The sequence below is a fragment of the Plecotus auritus genome (genome assembly GCF_963455305.1).
Source record: "Plecotus auritus genome assembly, chromosome: 8".
NCBI lineage: Eukaryota > Metazoa > Chordata > Mammalia > Chiroptera > Vespertilionidae > Plecotus > Plecotus auritus.
Window position 1 is genome coordinate 130,797,364 of NC_137782.1, and position 17,400 is coordinate 130,814,763.

Genomic DNA, 17,400 nt, shown 5'->3' on the forward strand with positions numbered 1-17,400 from the left:
TAGAGATGGTTGCGCCCTGAGGGGTTGTGAAAAGGAGATTACTTTGACATTTCAAAGGTATGTTACCTTAGATACAAAAAGACATAGTCAGGCCCCTTGAGGTAAAGCTTGACCTTAGTTAAGGAAGCTACATGCCTGGGACGTGACTGCGCCATGACCCACTTTTAGTCAGGAATTTTTATGTTCATACCATTCCATGTGGTTACTTTCGGTCTCTGAGTTTGCAAGGGCTGCCATGCTGGCCTCCCCTGAGCTCTCGGGTTTAGTCTGGTCCACAGGCCTCACAAAGCTGTTGTGAGCAGGAAACAGATGTATGTGTGCACAGAGGAGACAAGGTGTCAGGTGGGATATTATCATCAGGTAGCCAACCCTAAAGGGCCTGGGGAGGCCAGGTGCGGGCCAGCCGGTGAGGAAGGCTTCCCAGAAGGGAGTTTTGCTCTGGGTAGTGTGTCCCTGAGACCAGAGCCTTCCCTGCAATCAGTCACCAACCTGGCCCTGGCAGGGAGAAGGAGGCCCAGCAGGCTTGAATGCCGCAGCGAGGCCAAATTTGGACACGGGCTAAGAGGTTGGCCAGTGCAGGAGGTGGAATGTGGCCAGGGCTGTGGGAGGGAGGGACTGCATTCCCGGTGACTGCCTGACAGTGACTGTGATGACTTCGAGTGGGGGTTCCAGCCAGCCCCCTCCACAGGCTGAGGGTACTCACAGGCATCACAGAGAACGTTCTTTCTCCCCAGGGAAGGGGGAGCCCACGTGGAGGAGCCAAGCAGCAAAAAACAGGCAGGATCACAGACTGACATCAGGCAGATGGGGGGAGGGGCTCAGTCAGAGACAAGGATGTGGATGAAGGATGGGAAAGACTGTTCCATAGACAGCCCTTGAGGCTGAAATAATGACAAGAGAGAAACCATAACAGCAATACTTCCTGTGGGTGAACTACTTCTGGGTTAGAAAGTGCTTCCCCATTCATTATTCATTCATTCCTTTCTCCTGCGAGGGTTCTGAGCCTGCCAGGGTAGGGGGACCAAGGGGATCCTAAAGTGTGAGGCAGTGTGTGTGTAGGGGGGATATTGGAAGGTGGGGGTGTGATCAGGGAAGGTGGAGGAAAATCTGGACCCCAGAGGAGACAAGACCCCTAAGAACAGAGGCAGGGGCTCAAGGTGGGCCCTCTCAGGGTTCATCTGTGCACTGGACCGACCGCTCCACAGTGCTCTTCACAAAGCCTGCTCAGTCCTTAGGTGAGAGATGGTGATGGGGGAGACGTGCTGGAGGGAGAGGCAGCTGCTTAATGCACAGGGCGCCTGACCTCCCTCCACAGCCTGAGAATATCCTCCCTCCCCTCAGCCACAGGGATATTTTCAGTATAAATAGTGTTTCCTGGAGTTGTACAACAGGGAGCCCAGGGCCCTCAGCCCAGGCTGCAAGCTTGGGCCGTGCAGGTGAGGAAACAGAGGAAGTATGGAGGCCCCCATTCGTGCCCTTGCCCTCCCCCTGGAAACACCTCGCTAAAGCTTATTTCCAGAGGCAACTGTGGGAAACTGGTGAACAGGTCAAAGTGGCACGTTAGGAAAAACACGCAGCTGGAGTGTCACCTCCAAGCACAGCTGGAGAGTCACCTCTAATTCCCCCTCTGTCCCGCCTCCTGGTCTAGGCTGCTTTCCTGGCCGCAGGCCCAGGAGTGTGTGTGTGTGTGTGTGTGTGTGTGCGCGGGCGCCACAGCACCCCTGTGTGTGCTGTTGTGAACGCATGCCTGTGTCCTCTTAGTGTCTCTGCTCCTTGGAACACCGCAGGTGTCACATGCACTCGCAGATGTGCAGGTGTGTGGGAGCATGTGTGCACACGGGCATCTGGGAGCAGGTAGATCCAGGAGCTCATGAAACTGAAAGGGGAGTTGCGCTGGATGACCAGGGACCACGATACTCTGAGTTCCAGGTGCCTGGGATGTAGCCACTTCTCTAGGGAGAAGGGGATGGCTGTAATGGGGGCTGAGAGGATGCACAGGGTGGGTGGGTGGGTGGAGAGGTAGCTCTCACACCCCTGCCCTGGTCCTTCTCCCACAGTATGGCTCCAAACCCAAAGACCCGGCTGTGTAGCCCAGCTCTGGCTTGGCCCTGAGAGAGTGGAGAGGAAGCTAACCAGGCCCAGCCTTCACCTCCTGAAGGAAAGTCCTCAGACCCATGTGGAGATCATCCTGTGTGAGATCCCAATCCGACAGGGGAGCAGGCTCCCAGCTCCGCAAGCCCCCGTCTGCTGATGGAGATACCATCCCCAGGTATCACCGCCACGTGCTCCAGTCTTGAGGTAGGGGAAGAAAGTCCTTAGAGGTTGGTGCTGGTGACAGTTGTTCCTGCTGCTAAATTTTCCCCATCCCGTGCCCAAAGCCAAGGTAGTGACCCCTGGACTGGTGGGCGGTGCCTCTGCCCCTAGTGGCTGCTGGGCTGCCCGCCTAGCCTGTGACTGCGATCAAAGGCCTAGGCCTGGGCCCCGCGGGGAGAGCTGGGTTATAAATAAGCCTGGGACCCAGCCTTCAGGGGAGAGTTGGGGAGCCCGACAGCACAGTGCTTCGCAGCCCACAGCGCACAAAGACCTGTGCTAAGAGATGCCGCCTGTGGAAAGAGATACTGACCCCGCCTTCCAGGCCCACCTTAGCCCCAACCTGGGCTCAGCTTCCGGGCCCGAGAAGCGCAGCTCAGCCACCTCTCCCTCCCTGCCTGTTTTTCTTTGAGTCCCCGAGGACGTGTTTCTTCGCAGCCCTCACAGTCAGCCGGGCCGGGGCGGTGAGTCTTGTCCACAATGGAGGGCCGCGGCGTCCCCTTCCCGACCCCCACCTCCAGGCCGGCCGGGATCGCAGACCCCCCCTACCTGCAAACACCGCGGAGCAGTAGGCATCGCTGATGTCGGTGTCCGGGGTTTGCACATTCTCGGCGTAGAGGATGAAGACCCTCAGCATGACTGGCACGAGTTAGGGCCCTGCCCCCCAGGGCGCGGAGAGGGCTGGGGAAGGGCACGGAGAGCCGCGGTACAGCTCAGGGTCCCTCCCTGGAGAGCGCGGCTCAGAGCACTGGTTCCCTTCGGCAGATCTGCCCTTAAAGAGGAGCAGAGCAGGCCAGCCCGGGCGGCTCCAAGGGGCGGCCTTCCGTCTCCGCTCCCGCTGCGCTCACCCCGCCGCTCAGCGCGCCCTCAGGGGAGCCCGGGGGCTTCTGCTCTTCCTCCACCTTCGCCGTCCTACCGGGCTTGGCTGGGCTGTAATTCAATGCTCCAGCCGCAGACTCTCCCAATGACACGGCATTTTGCACCTGGCCGTGCAAAAACGGGCTGGGCGGCGGCCGTGGTGGCCAGGGCTGGACCAGCGCTCCCAGCAGGCGCTTTGAGCAGCCCAGATCTCTCTCCTGGACGGGCGTGAGGCTCCGCCCCGCCCCTGACCTTCCACCTCCGCCTTGCGCGGAGCTGAGCTTGTCGCCTCCTCCGGGCCCAGGGATTCCAGCACTCCCCCACGGAGCGCCGGACCGCCCCGGGTGGCAGCGGGATCCCGGGGCCAGGCTGGGGAGCAGGCGCTGGGCAGGCGCTTTCCCCAGAGAGGCTCCGGCTGAGGAATTTCATTGACAAGAAGCGTCGGCTGCCTTTAAAACTTTGCTCCCTCCTTTCTGGCTGTAAAAGCAACACATGCTATCTCTCTCTCTCTCTCTCTCTCTCTCTCTCTCTCTCTCTCTCTCTCTCTCTCACACACACACACACACACACACACACACACACAAAAGAAATCTCTGAGTCTAGAAAAAAATAGCATTAACATTTGGATATGTACCAGTCAAAGTTTTTTTCCTGTGAATGTATGTATATATGCGTGGAAGTTACATTATTTATTATATATCTGAGATCTTGTCCTGCTATTTCATGCAACATTTTCTTACATCATTAAAAATCCTTCAGTAACAACTTTCTGAAGAGCTACATGATTTTCTATCCTAAGAATGTACTAGATTCGCAAAGCTTTCTCCTGTTGTTACACATTTAGGCTCTTCCCAGTTTCTCACTAAGTAATTTTTATATGACAGATAAAAAACGTTATATTACTTGGATAACAAACAAACAACAACAACAAAAAAAAACCCGATCTCAGTCCCCCTCTGCTAGTTCCTCAGATTGGATTCCTAGCCCTGGAAAAGGACATGCCTTTTTTAGGTCCCAGTACCTATTGCTACACTGCTTTCCCGGAGCTGTGTAGATCCCCAGGCCCAGCAGTTGGGTGACTCACCTTCTAAAGAGAGCTACACAAATGCTTGCGCAGCTGTCAGCAAAACTTCTCCATCCACCCCCACCCAGGCACCCAGGGCAGGAAGGGTCAGTGGCTGGCAGGGCTGGTTTGGCTCCATAAGGAGGCACTAGAAGGGGAAAAATTTCCCAAGACCTGTAATTTTTTTGTAATCATCACCCGAGGATTTCTGTTGCTTTTTAGAGAATGGAAGGGAGAGGGAGATACAGAGAGAGAAACATCAATGTGAGAAAGACACATTGATTGGTTGCCTCCCTCGCATGCCCAGAGCAGGGCCAGGATCAAGCCTGCAACCAAGGTAGGAGGTATGTGCCCTTGAGCGGAATCAAACCTGGGACCCTTCAGTCCATGGGCCCATGCTGGATTCATTGAGCCAAGCCAGCTAGGGTGGGTCTGTAATTTTAAGATCAGGATAGCAAACATTTCTTGTGGTCACTTATGCTTTTGTTGCAATCTGTGCCTCCTCTTTTATTTGTCTCTAGCACAATATGTGATGATGGGGGAGAGGAAAAGGGAGGGGGGTACATGTAATCATTCATTTCACATGTATGTATCAAGTCCTACAACATGCCAAGCACCATTCTAGGGGATGGAGACTCAATGGTGAGGGCAAGTAACATGGTCACTGTTATGGGCTGAATTGTGTCCCCCTAAAATCCAGATGTTGAAGCCCTTAACCCCAGTTAGGAGTGTGATTATATTTGAAGATACGGCCTTTAAATGGTGATTACATCGTTAAAACAAGGCTGTTCGAGTGAGTTCTAATTCAATCTGGTGGGTGTTCTTATAAGAAGAGGAAATTTGGACACACAAAGAGACACCAGGGATGTGCTCACACAGAGGAAAGACCATGTGGACACAGTAAAGCCATGGAGAGAAGCCTCAGAAGAAACCGAACCTGCCAACCAACAACTTGATCTTGAATTTCTAGCCTCCAGGCAGTGAGACAATACATTTCGATTGCTTAAGTCACCCAGTGTGTGAGCTTTTATTATGGCAGCTTGAGAAAACTAATATAGCCCCTTGTAACTATTTTCTCTCTTTTCCCATCCAGCCCGGCTAGAGAGCAGGTCCAGTTCCTGAGTAGAGGAGCTGGGGATTGAGAAATAAAAGAAAGAGACAAGACACAAAATGGAAGGAAAAAGCTGGGACCGGGTGGGACCACCGTCCTCTTCTGATGGAGGGACAGGGACCCAGACCCAATCCAGTGAGTTTATTTTATATCCCAAATACCAGGAAGTTTCACCAAAAGGTCAAGACAAAAAGAGATTATTTGCATTCTTGAGTAGGCCCGAGCATTCCTGGTGCTTGACTGGATTTACATATCAAAGACCCACTACCCGACACCTGGGCAAAGGTAAGAGTCAGTGCTGATAACACATCTGCCTTTTTTGGTAAATGTGTATCCAAGAGGCGGCTTTGCCTGTCTCCTTGGGTTCAGATGACAATAATTAAAGAAATGCCCATGTGCCTTCCCAGAGGGCCCTCTACAGCCCCTGACTTCAAGAAGTTTCCACTTCAATATTTATGAAATAACCAAGACAATCACAGACCATTACAAACCTGTATGTGTAATAAAGGACAGAAAATGGGTGGGTGTGTGAGAGCAGATAGCAGGGACCCAGGGACAGTGACAGCTATTTGAGATGAGCTCAGAAGGCCAATTTGGAGTTCATTGGACAAGACTGAGGTTGGATCAGAGAGGACAAGTGTGTTCTAAAGAGAAGGAAGGGAGTGCTCTGGGTCAAGGCCCTGGGAAGAGTGAGGAAAGAACATCATGACTACAGTGCAGATTGGGAGGGTGGAGGGGTGGAGGAGGTGAGGCTGTAGAGCAGCGATTTTCAACACTTTTCATCTCATGGCACACATGAACTAATCACTAAAATTCTGTGGCACAACAAAAAATACATTTTTGGCCAATCTGACAAAAAATAGGTACAATTTTGATTCATTCACACCAGACAGCTATTGTTATGTTGGCTGTCTTTTTTTCTTTTCTTTTCTTTTTTTTTTTTTACAATCTAAGGGAAAAGAGGTCAGTGTCCCTAACTAAATAGTCAGGTATTATGTGTTTTAAAAATTCTTGTGACACCCTGATTGAAAATCGCTGCTGTAGAGAACCAGCAGGGCCGATGGGAAGCTACCCAAGGCCTGCTAGTCCATAGGAATAATAAGAACCAACTTACTTTTCAAAAGCTCCCCCTGGCTGCTTTTTTGGGGAATGAAGTGCAAGAGGCCAGAGTAGAGGTGAAGAGACCAGTTAGAAGCTATAGCAGAGGGTCAAGGCGAGACGTGATCTGCGATGGGCAAAGTGGGGCTGGAGCTAATAGAGCTGGAGGGAGTAAGAGAGGCATTCTGCAGACCAGGTGGAGTAAATCAAATATCTTACTGCCTCACTTGGCCATTACGAGTATGTGTTGCTGGATAAAGTGATTGACTAATTGATTCATTCACTCATTCATTTAACCAAGATTTATAGGGTGCTTTGTATGTGGCAGGAGTTTGTCAGATTCAAGTTTTAGAGAAGGTACCAAGTAGGGAGTCAAATTTAATTTTATTGGGAAGAAGGGCAAGGTCCCGTTGATCTAGGGAAAGCCCAAATTATGGTCTATTTAAAAAAATACATTTTTATTGATTTCAGAGAGGAAAGAAGAGGGATAGATAGAAACAGCATTGATGAGCAAGAATCATTGATCGCTGCCTCCCACACGCCCCCTTCTGGGGATTGAGCCCCAACCTGGATATGTGCCCTGACCTGGAATCTAACAGTGACCTCTTGGTTCATAAGTCAATGCTCAACCACTGAGCCACACTATTCGGGCTGGTCTATTTTTAAAGTACAGCTTGACTTATTCAGATGCATAAAGTAATATGAACCTGCTCTAAGGCAGAGCTAAAATTGGATCTAAGAAGCACCTAGCTGCTTGCAAATATGGTGTGACTAAAGTGGTTTGAAAAGAACCAGTCTTTTTTATAAGTTAACCATCCCCCTCACAACTTCTCTACATCACTTATTCACACGGTAGGTTCTCTTCAAATTTTTCATGCACAGAGCCCCATCTGTTCAGAAATGAGCCCAGTGAGAAGGCACCCGATTTTATTCCTCTATATGTAGGACGTGTTTGGGGTGTCTTCTCTACTTAAAAGAACCACGTTATCTGAGACCACCCCCTGGCAACAGGAAAAGACATCTGATTCAAGCTGAACCAATCTGACAATCTCTCCCAGGAATCTGGAATTGAGACTGTGAACTGCCAGCCTATATTTGGCTGGAGCTGGGATGAATAAAACTGGGGGCTTAGAGGAGCCACATGCATGAAATGGAGAATGTTCTGCAGTCAGAGAAAAAGAGATCATAAGTAGGAAATGGGGTGGAAGGAACAGAGAGAAAGGTTGTTCCTGGATCACATTCCTCATGAGTCTGTCTATGAATTCTGAGAGAGGGCCTTGGAGGTGGTGGTCATTTGGGCTCTCAGCTTTCTACTTCTCCTTCACAAAACACTTTCTCCCCACTCCTCGTGAGCAGTTTTTGGGAACAGAGGTGCCTGCTTCTCTCTATGGAAGTTTCAGAGAGCCAGGGCCCTCTCACCACTGTGCAGCATGGCCCAGACTCAGCCAGTTGACCACTCTCCCGGATTTGAATTAAGTCCTTAAGGAGCTTCAGGAAGTCAGATGTGGCAGCTCCAGTGACTGCTAGTGACCAGCCTTTTCCTGCTGTGGCTTCTGCTGCCCTGAATCCTGTCCATTTCCTACCTGAGGCTGCCATTCTGTGAGCCCCCAAAGCTCTCCTGTAATTCTCTTTTGCCTCAGATGTCAAGGCTCGGCTGCTTTTGCTAGCAGCCAAGAATCCAATGGACTACAGTCTTTCTAGGTGATCCCTTCATAGTTTGCTTTGGGTAACTTGAATCATAGTTCTGTTTCTTGCTGTAAAAGAACCTCATTATGACATTCAAGATGCATTAATCATCACTATCATATTTCTCCTTGGGGTTATGGTTGGGATCAGTTCATGAAGGAAAAGAGGAAGTGAAGATATAAGGAGTTAGAGCTCTGATGTAACCCAGAAAATTCCTCAAGAGGATGAGGTGAGGGGTTTGTGTATGTGTTTTACTGTCAGGGCAATTTTTATGTGCTGGGGTCCATCTTTTACTTGGGGCATCATGAGAGAATAATCAGGGCTGCTACGTGTGTATGTCACGCAGGTAGTATACTGAACAATGAATGAGACGTGGTGACCCACCTAGACTATGGCAGCATCAAAATCAGGATCTCTACCTGGAGGAACTAAACAGGCAGGCAGTCAACTTCATCTCAGGAAGGCCCTAGAAATGAACTCTACTCTGTAGATAGCCTGGCCAACATGCAGAAGATATGTATCTTCATGTAGTTAAATGTATTAGTCCTTTCCCTATAGCTTCTACCTTTGTTGGCTTGATAACTGTTCCCTGCCTCATCCCAAGGTTATAAAAGGACTTACATAAATTTATCTAGATTTGCTTAGATTTTACCTATATTTACCAGTTGAGTTTATTCAATTATTAAAACTCTCTAGAGTTACAGTTTTGTTTCTCTTCTGGTGCAGGGAACCAATTCCAGCATGTAATAATTACAAGAGTTTCACCAAAGGTTGGTGAAGCTTTGGGGGCTCAACAAGGGTGAGCCACATATGTAGTTTACCTGTTAGAACGGCTAAACAGCACTTCCCCTAAACATGAATAGGATTGTCTGCTGCCAGACAGCTCAGGGGATTTTATTGCCTCCTGTTGGCCAAACACCTGAACAGCTGTAGGCTATTCCCCAAACTGACAATGCTTCTGTAAACCCTTTTAAACCTTACCCTTTGAAGTGTATACCTCCACCTTGCCTTAGGACAAATTGTGTTAAATAAATAGCAAGGGGTCCTTAGACAAGTGTAGACTTCAGATCCTTTAGCTAAAGATCCTCTGACCCCCAATGCCTTTCAAAATTATCTTTCGTCTTTGGACTCCTTCTTGAATCTACGCATCAGCCCCTTTCTCCAGAATGCTGAACCCTTTGTAACGCTGGGAAAAGAACCCCGGCATTCTGAGGAAGAAAAGAAATAAGTAGAGCACTTTCCGTTGGCAATTTACAGAAATATTACTTAAATCAAGGTTAATACATTTCTGCTTCTGTGAGCTCAGGTCTTCTGGGACCACATGCCTTGTGTTCTGGGCAGAGGAATCTGGTGAGTCAGGATGTACTGGGGGCAGGAAGTGGGGGTGGTAACTGGTAGATCCCAGTTACCATATGACCATTGACAGATTTAACATCTCTGAGCTGTGGTTTCCTCATCTGTAAGGTGAATATAATCAGTGTGTGGTGAGGATAAAATGAAAGTAAAATGTATGCCAAGCACTATTTTAGGGTCTTCCAAATCAGGGGTGCCTCTCTTCTCTGGCCTAGATAAGATTTTTATTTTATTTTTATCATAGCTGGTAAGAAATTACAGCACACCAAGATATAGAAGCTGATCAACATATTTTATTTATTCTTTATTTCCTATGAAATTCCAAAATGTCCACTCCTTTTCTGCCCTCTACTTAAAGTGAGGTTCTTTAATTCTCTGTATGGTCCAGGGCTATGGGGTGGGCTTGTCTTACTTGATCTTTGGGGGCTGACAACACAGGGTACCTACTTCCCACAGCCAAGTGTAGCAGGCAGAAAAATGCCTCCACAAAGTTATGTTCACTTCCTAATCCCCAGAACCTGTGAATATTACTTTATATGGCAAAACATATGATGAAGTTAAGGATCTAGAGAGGAGGCATTTATTCTGGATTATTGCACTGGGCCCTAAATGCAATCACTTGTATCCTGGTCAGAGAGGCAGAGGGAAATTAGACAAACAGAGAAAGCGATGTGAAGATGGAGGCAGAGATTGAAGTGATGGGGCCACAGGTCAAGGAATGCTAGGCAGCCAACAGAAACTAAGAGGCAAGGACTGGATTCTCCCCCAAAAGCCTTTGGTGGGAGTGTGGCGCTGCTGACACCTTGATTTTGGACTTTTGGCCTCCAGAACTGCAAAAGAATCAAGTTGTTGTTTTAATCGCCACATTTGTGACAATTGATTGGAGCAGCCATAAGAAATTAATACACCAGGCCTCTGACAGTGCAACCAGATCCTGTTGAAGAGGGTCAGCTCTCCAACCTCACTGAGAAATCCAGGGACACGTTTTGATACTGATTTCCAATAGAAAATAGCAGCAACAGTTTTTTTTTTAAAATATATTTTATTGATACTTTCAGAGAGGGAGAGGGATAGAGAGCGAGAAACATCGATGAGAGAGGAACATCGATCAGCTGCCTCCTGCACACCCCCTACTGGGGATGTGCCCGCAACCAAGGTACATGCCCTTGACCGGAATCGAACCCGGGACCATTCAGTCCGCAGGCCGACGCTCTATCCACTGAGCCAAACCGGTTTTGGCAGCAGCAACAGTTTTTTGTTTTTTTTACCAGGAGATCATCTGAACACCGACATGATTTTTTGGGAAAGCTTGCTAAGAACCACAGACCCTGGTCACACTCTGATCATCTCATCTGCTTCCCCTGAGAAGAAAAATTCATGGTAGTGTCAGAGTATCAATTTCTTATGGAAGGGGACTTCCTGAGAATCTACCGTAATAAACATTCAGTAAATATTCAATAAATAGAAAAGTGTTTATTTTTGTCTGTTCAGGCCTGGCTGCTGATACAGCAGAAAGGAGTGTGCTCAGAAAGGAGGGTTGGGGTTCCTCTGGTCTGAAATTCCCCCCTGACTGAGCAGGGAGTGGAGAGTGGCCTGTCTGCTGAACTGCAGGGTGAAGCGCTTTGGGACTAATACACAGTCCTCCTTTTTAATTAATTCTAGAGGATGAGGAGTCTCTAGACAGGGTGATGAAAAGTGTGCGTGCATGCACACAGGCTGGGAAAGACGGAGTGAAGGGCAGAACAGGAATTAAACTTTTTCTAAAGTGAGATGATCTCATCTCCTGGAAGAAGTCACAACATCCCAGGATGCACCAATCTTAGCAAATGTGAGGAAATTTGTTCTGGGCCCCAGCAGGGGGAAGATGGTGATGGATGGGTCTCTGCTAAGGTGCAGGATGAGGGCACAGGCAGGGCTGATGCAGATGAAGGGGAGCAGGTCTGAGTGGTCCCTGCTGTGTATCAGGGTGGAGATGAGCCAGAGAGCTTCCTGAGGCTCACATACCAAAGGACTCCCGTCAATTCAGGAGGAGATACCACCAGAAAACGCCTAGAGAATATTCCCAGGAGTTAAGAGGGCAACAAATGGTGGCATTCCCAGTGTTTCTTCTTTGGCACTTTGAAAATGAAAGGAAACCAAAAGAAGTGAATATCTGACTTACTTAGTGTGGCCAATCTGAAGGTCTCCTGCATCAGAATATTCCTGTAAAAAATAGAGACACCAGGGCCCCTGCACTTCCAGACCTACTGAATCAAAATTTCTGCAAATGGCCCAGGACTCTGGCTTTTAAGTTTCCCAGTTATTATGCAAAGCAAAGATGATGAACACTGACATAGGCATTGTCAAAGAACAAGCTTCAGCTCTCTGGATCATAATCTAAAATGCCAGATTAATATACTTGTGAATCCAGATGGAGTACATTCCAACAAGGACTGAGAAGACTGTTTGTCTGGAAATTGGCATTAAGTGTAAAACATAGCATTGGGAGGAGTGGGGAGAAGGTGAGGGATACAATATTCAGCTAAAAACTGTAAAACCAGCAGGACTAGAAAAGAACAATGGCAGCAGTGTAAAAGGATGACTCTGCAGTTGGACCACCTCAATTCAATCCTTAGTTTTCTTTACTAGCTATATGGTCTTGGGCAAGTTACTTTATCTTCCTTAGTCTCGGTTTTCTTATCTGTAAAGTGGGGACTATAAATATATCTGCCTCATAGGATAAGTGCTTTGGTTAACTCTATGTCAACTTGACTGATCTAAGCTATGCCCAGATAGCAGGTAAAATATTACTTCTGCATGTGTCTGTGAGGGTGTTTCTGAATGAGATTACCATTTGAATCAGTAGGTTGAATGAAAATCACCCTCACAATGCAGGTGGGCATCATCCAGTCTTTTGAGGGCCTGAACAGACTGAGTAAATACAGCAGAGGAAGGATGAACTTGCTCTCTTCTTGAGCTGGGACATCCATCTTCTCCTGCCCTCAGACACTTCTGGTGCTCCTGGTTCTTTGGCCTTCAAACTCGGGCCAGGACTACACCATCAGCAACCTACTCCCCCACTCCATCCATCCCACTCTAGTTCTCAGGCCTTTGGGTTGAAACTGGAACTACACCACCAGCTTTCTGGGCCTCCAGCTTGCAGAAGGCAGATCATGGGATTTCTCAGCCTCCATAATCCAAGAGCAATCCCTCATAATAAACCTCTGCATTTATATATACCCTACTGGTTCTGTTTCTCTGAGGAAATTTCACTAATAGAGCTTGACACACATTATATGTGCCTGGTGCATAGTGAACATTCAATAAATATTAGGTATTATTAGTATTGTTATTACTGGAATGTGTAACTAGTATTTCATAGAATTAAAACTTTAGAAATGAAGCCAGATTATTTATGGTCTCTGACATCTGTAAAAATGTTGTTAAGCTTAGAACATTCAGGCTGCTAAAATAACCTAGACCAGTGGTCAGTAAACTGCGGCTCGCGAGCCACATGCGGCTCTTTGGCCCCTTGAGTGTGGCTCTCCCACAAAATACCACATGCGGGCGCGCACAGACAGTGCAATTGAAACTTTGTGGCCCATGCGCAGAAGCCGGTTTTCGGCCCTCAAAAGAAATTTCAATTGTTGTACTGTTGATATTTGGCTCTGTTGACTAATGAGTTTGCCGACCACTAACCTAGACTGTGTGGTTTATAAACAACGAACATTTATTTTTCACAGTTCTGGAGGCTGGAAGTCTGAGATCAGGATGTCAGCATGGTTGAATGAGGTCTCTCTTCCAGGTTGCAGACCTCTCACTGCATTCTCATGCAGTGGGAAGGGGCTAGGAATCTCTCTGGAGCCTCTTTCATAAGGCACTCATCCCATTCATGAGGCTTTCACCCTCATGACTTAAGCACCTATCAAAGGCCCTACCTACGAATACCTGGTACTGTCACCTTTAGGGGTTAGGATTTCAACATATGAATTTGAGGAGCCACAAACATTCAGACTATAATAAAAGCATTTGAGGTTTTAACAGAAGGGGTATTTATAAAAATCCAACAAAGTGATGAAAGATAATCCTTGTTCAAGGAAGCATAACAACCAGAAAGCAGGAGGGAGACTGCAGATTAAGAAAATACGCATCTGCATGGAAATCCTCATCAAGACTCATGCAAGAAAGGCTCTATGTGCGTACTATAGGGGAAGGAAAAATGAGAATGATGATTCTAGTGCAAGGGCTGGCTGAGGTTGTGAGGACAGACTTGCACTCTCTGGACATTAAGGGAAGTTACGAGACTAGCTCAAAGACAAGCATCTGGGAATGTCTTGACTTATCTAAGGAACAATCCCATCTCTCAGAAGTTGAACTCAGAAAGAAATCTGCCCTAACCGATTTAGCTCAGTGGATAGAGCGTTGGCCTATGGACTGAAGGGTCCCAGGTTCGATTCCGGTCAAGGGCACGTACCTTGGTTGTGGGCACATCCCCACTAGAGGACGTGCAGGAGGCAGCTGATCGATGTTTCTCTCATCAATGTTTCTAACTCTCTATACCTCTCCCCCTTCCTCTCTGTAAAAGAGGGAGGGAGGGAAGGAATGGAGACAGGGCGGGAGGGAGGGAAATCTGCTACATGGAACCTAATCCTGACCAAGAACTGGTTGGAAAAGCAAGGGCAGACGGGAAGCCTGGAAGAATCTTCAGGATGGACGCTGGCCAGGGTGATGACCAGTTTTCAAGACCCAAATGCTGTGATTTCCACAACATGCTGTATTAACCAAGCTCCCTCGAGCCTAGGAAACCTATTTAATTCCCTGACCCTGGCAAATACCCACTCCTTCCAAAAGCTTTCTTTCTATAGAGTCAGCTGAGGTTAACCTCTTAAAACCAGGACTGAACCAAGGGCCCTGCTGCGACAACAGGACAAAGCATGCTGCAGTGTTTCCTACCCAGAGTCACAGTACTTCACAACTGCTCTTCTGTTGGCCAGTCATTGCCCGATGTCTGACGCAGAAATCAGATCCTACAGATAGCAACATTTGAGAACTCTTTCCCCTCTAAGGTGATCTCCTTCAAACCTAGGCCCTGAGGTCAATCTTTACTCATATTCAAGTCTCTTAGTAGTTTTAGAATTGGGTACTTGTCAGAGCATCCTGTTTGTTACACCCGGCATAAAACATAATGGGAGGGTTAAAAAAATCATACCAGCCCTAACTGGTTTGGCTCAGTGAATAGAGCATTGGCCTGCGGACTGAAGGGTTCCAGGTTCGATTCCGGTCAAGGGCATGTACCTTGGTTGCTGGCACATCCCCAGTGTGGGGTGTGCAGGAAGCAGCTGATCGATGTTTGTCATTGATGTTTCTAACTCTCTATTCCTCTCTGTAAAAAATCAATAAAATATATTTTTTAAAAAAATCATACCAAATGGTTGCTATAGTCCCAACGTCTGTATCTGGTATCAAGGCCTTCGTTGATAATCACAGTTGAGTTTTTCTATTACTCATTCCATCTTCCTTCTACCCTCTGCCAGCATAAAAGCTGGGTAGATCTGAGTCTTTGCTGGTCTTGTCTTTACTAAATTGCCAGTTTTCCATTGATGAAGACTACTGGGCAAGAGTTGTAAGGGGCACTCGCATGAATCTTCTGGGTTACAAATATAGTCCTTCTTGTCCCCAATGTGTAGAAGCAATTCATGTTCCCCCTGGTAAACAAGACCAATTATCCCACTGGGTATAATGATCTCTTTCCCTTCCTGTTAGTTCTTACATCTATTGACCATCCGTATGTCCTCTTTAGAGAAGTGTCTATTCAGGTTCTGTGCCTATTTTTAAATTGGATTGTTTTCCTGGCGTTGAGTTCTATGTTATATATTTTGGAAATTAACCCCTTATCTGATGTATCATTGGCAAATATGTTCTCCCATACAGTGGGTTACCTTTTCATTTTGTTGGTTTCTTGCTGTATGGAAGCTTTTTAGTTTGATGTAGTCCCATTTATTTTCTTTGTTACTATTGCCTGAGATGTGTCAACGAAAACACTAAGTGAAATGTCTGGGATTTTACTGTGTTTCCTTCTAGAATTTTTATGGTTTTGTGACTTACATTTAAGTCTTTTATCTATTTTTAGTTTATTCTTGTATATGGTGTAAATTAGTAGTCTAGTCTCATTTTTTTGCATGTACTTGTCCAAATTTTTAAAGTTTGGTTTCTACTTGCTTGTTGTTAGTATATAGAAAATACAATTGACTTTTGTGTTAATCTTGTATCTTACTGAAGCCATTTATTAGTTCTTGGAGTTTTTTATGTAGACAGTCATGTTACCTGCAAATAGAGACAGTTTTATTTCTTTCTGATATGTGTCTTTTCTTTCTTTTTTCTAGCAATGATTAGAACTTGTAGTACTATGTTGAATAGCAGTGGTAAAAGTGGACACGCTTTCATTGTTCCTGATCTCAGAGGAAAAGCATTGTCTTTCAAAATTAAGTATGATGCTGGCTGTAGATTTTTATTTTTTGTAGATCCTCTTTAGGAGACTGAGGACTCTATTTTTAGTGTACTGAAGAGTTTTTGTTTTTATCACAAATGGGTGTTGAATTTTGTCAAATGCCCTTTTTCTGAATTTTGATATCATATGGTAGATTATATTGAGTTTCCAATATTGAACCAGCCTTGCAGATCTGGAATCAATCCCCATAAAATGAGTTGAGAATCTCTCTTCAATTTTCTAGGAGAGACTGTATAAATTAATTCTTTGAATGCTTTGTAAATTCTCCGGTGAAATAGTAAGGGCTTGGAGGTATCTTTTTGGAAATTACTTTAATTATAAATTCAACTTGCAATTATTCAGGTTTATTCAGATTCTCTACTTCATCTTGGCTTAGTTTTTGTGGTTTGTAATTTGTCCATTTCTTTTAAATTGTTGATTTTGAGCAGAGTTGTAAATATTTCTTTATTCTCTTAATCCTGCAGAATTTGTTGTAATATTCCATTTCATTCTGTATATTAGCAATTTGTATCTTTTTGTTAACCATGCTAGATAGAGGTTTATCTATTTTATTGTTTTAAGGGACTAGCTTTATATTTCATTAATTTTTTTCCATCTCATTTTCCCCTTTTCAATTTCAATGATTCTTGCTTTTATCATTTTCTTCCTTTTGATTGCTTTGGGTTTGTTTTACTATTCTTTTTCCAGTTTCTTGAACTATGAATTGATTTGAGCTCTTATCTTTTATAATGTAAGCAACTTCACTCCACTCTTGCAGACTGTGAGGCAACTCTTGTGCTGTGATGAGAAAGAAACCTAGAAATATAGTATCTGTTCCCTTCACTCACCCTATATTATTGGTGCACTCTAATCTTGGAGGAGCTAAAAAATCAGGTACTAAAATAATTCAAAGTCAGTAGGCTTATTTTTAAGCATGGCCTATTCTAAAATTTATAGTACTGGGCTGTATCCAGCATTTAACAACCCACTGTATTATTATTTTTTATACCCTTATAATTTCTTACAAACCTATTCAATAATAATTCAAGTGTTTAAAAAGTTATCCTAGTGATGCATAGAAGTAAAGGCTGCTTTGTCTTTGTGGATTCAGGCTAATATTAAATTACTTGCAAGGAGCTACCTTAAGTGGGTGTGAAAGAATAGTAGATATATCCAGAAGCAGAAAAAATATCTTCCCAACTCATTAAAAAAATCAAGTAGAATTTTACTCAAATCTACCTGGGCCAAACATGCTGCAAACTAATTTTAGCCAGCAAAATTGGGAGTTTTAAGAAATCTTTGACCTGTACATAGATAGCTGGAGAAAGGTTTTAACACATGAAGAATTCCCAAACATCCCAAGCCATAATGGTCACAGAGAAGAAGCCTGTCTGCAATCAGATGTAAGCAAGTCTTTAATAAATCAGACACAAACACAACATGCTATTTTAAATA

At 45.8% G+C, this 17,400-nt stretch overlaps 1 protein-coding gene across 7 annotated transcripts in view; it reads right to left on the reverse strand.

Moving 5' to 3' along the window:
* Window positions 1–3,531, reverse strand: part of DYSF (dysferlin) — a 208,304-nt gene extending 204,773 nt beyond the window's left edge. For all 7 annotated transcript variants that reach the window (XR_013961376.1, XM_080683296.1, XM_080683294.1 and 4 more), the window contains exon 1: window positions 2,860–3,531. Coding sequence is in view for 6 of the 7 variants with exons in the window: in XM_080683296.1 (XP_080539422.1) it covers window positions 2,860–2,947 (88 nt within the window). In the remaining variant the exon portion in view is untranslated. The remainder of the gene's footprint in view (window positions 1–2,859) is intronic.
* Between the last annotated feature and the right edge of the window lie 13,869 nt (window positions 3,532–17,400).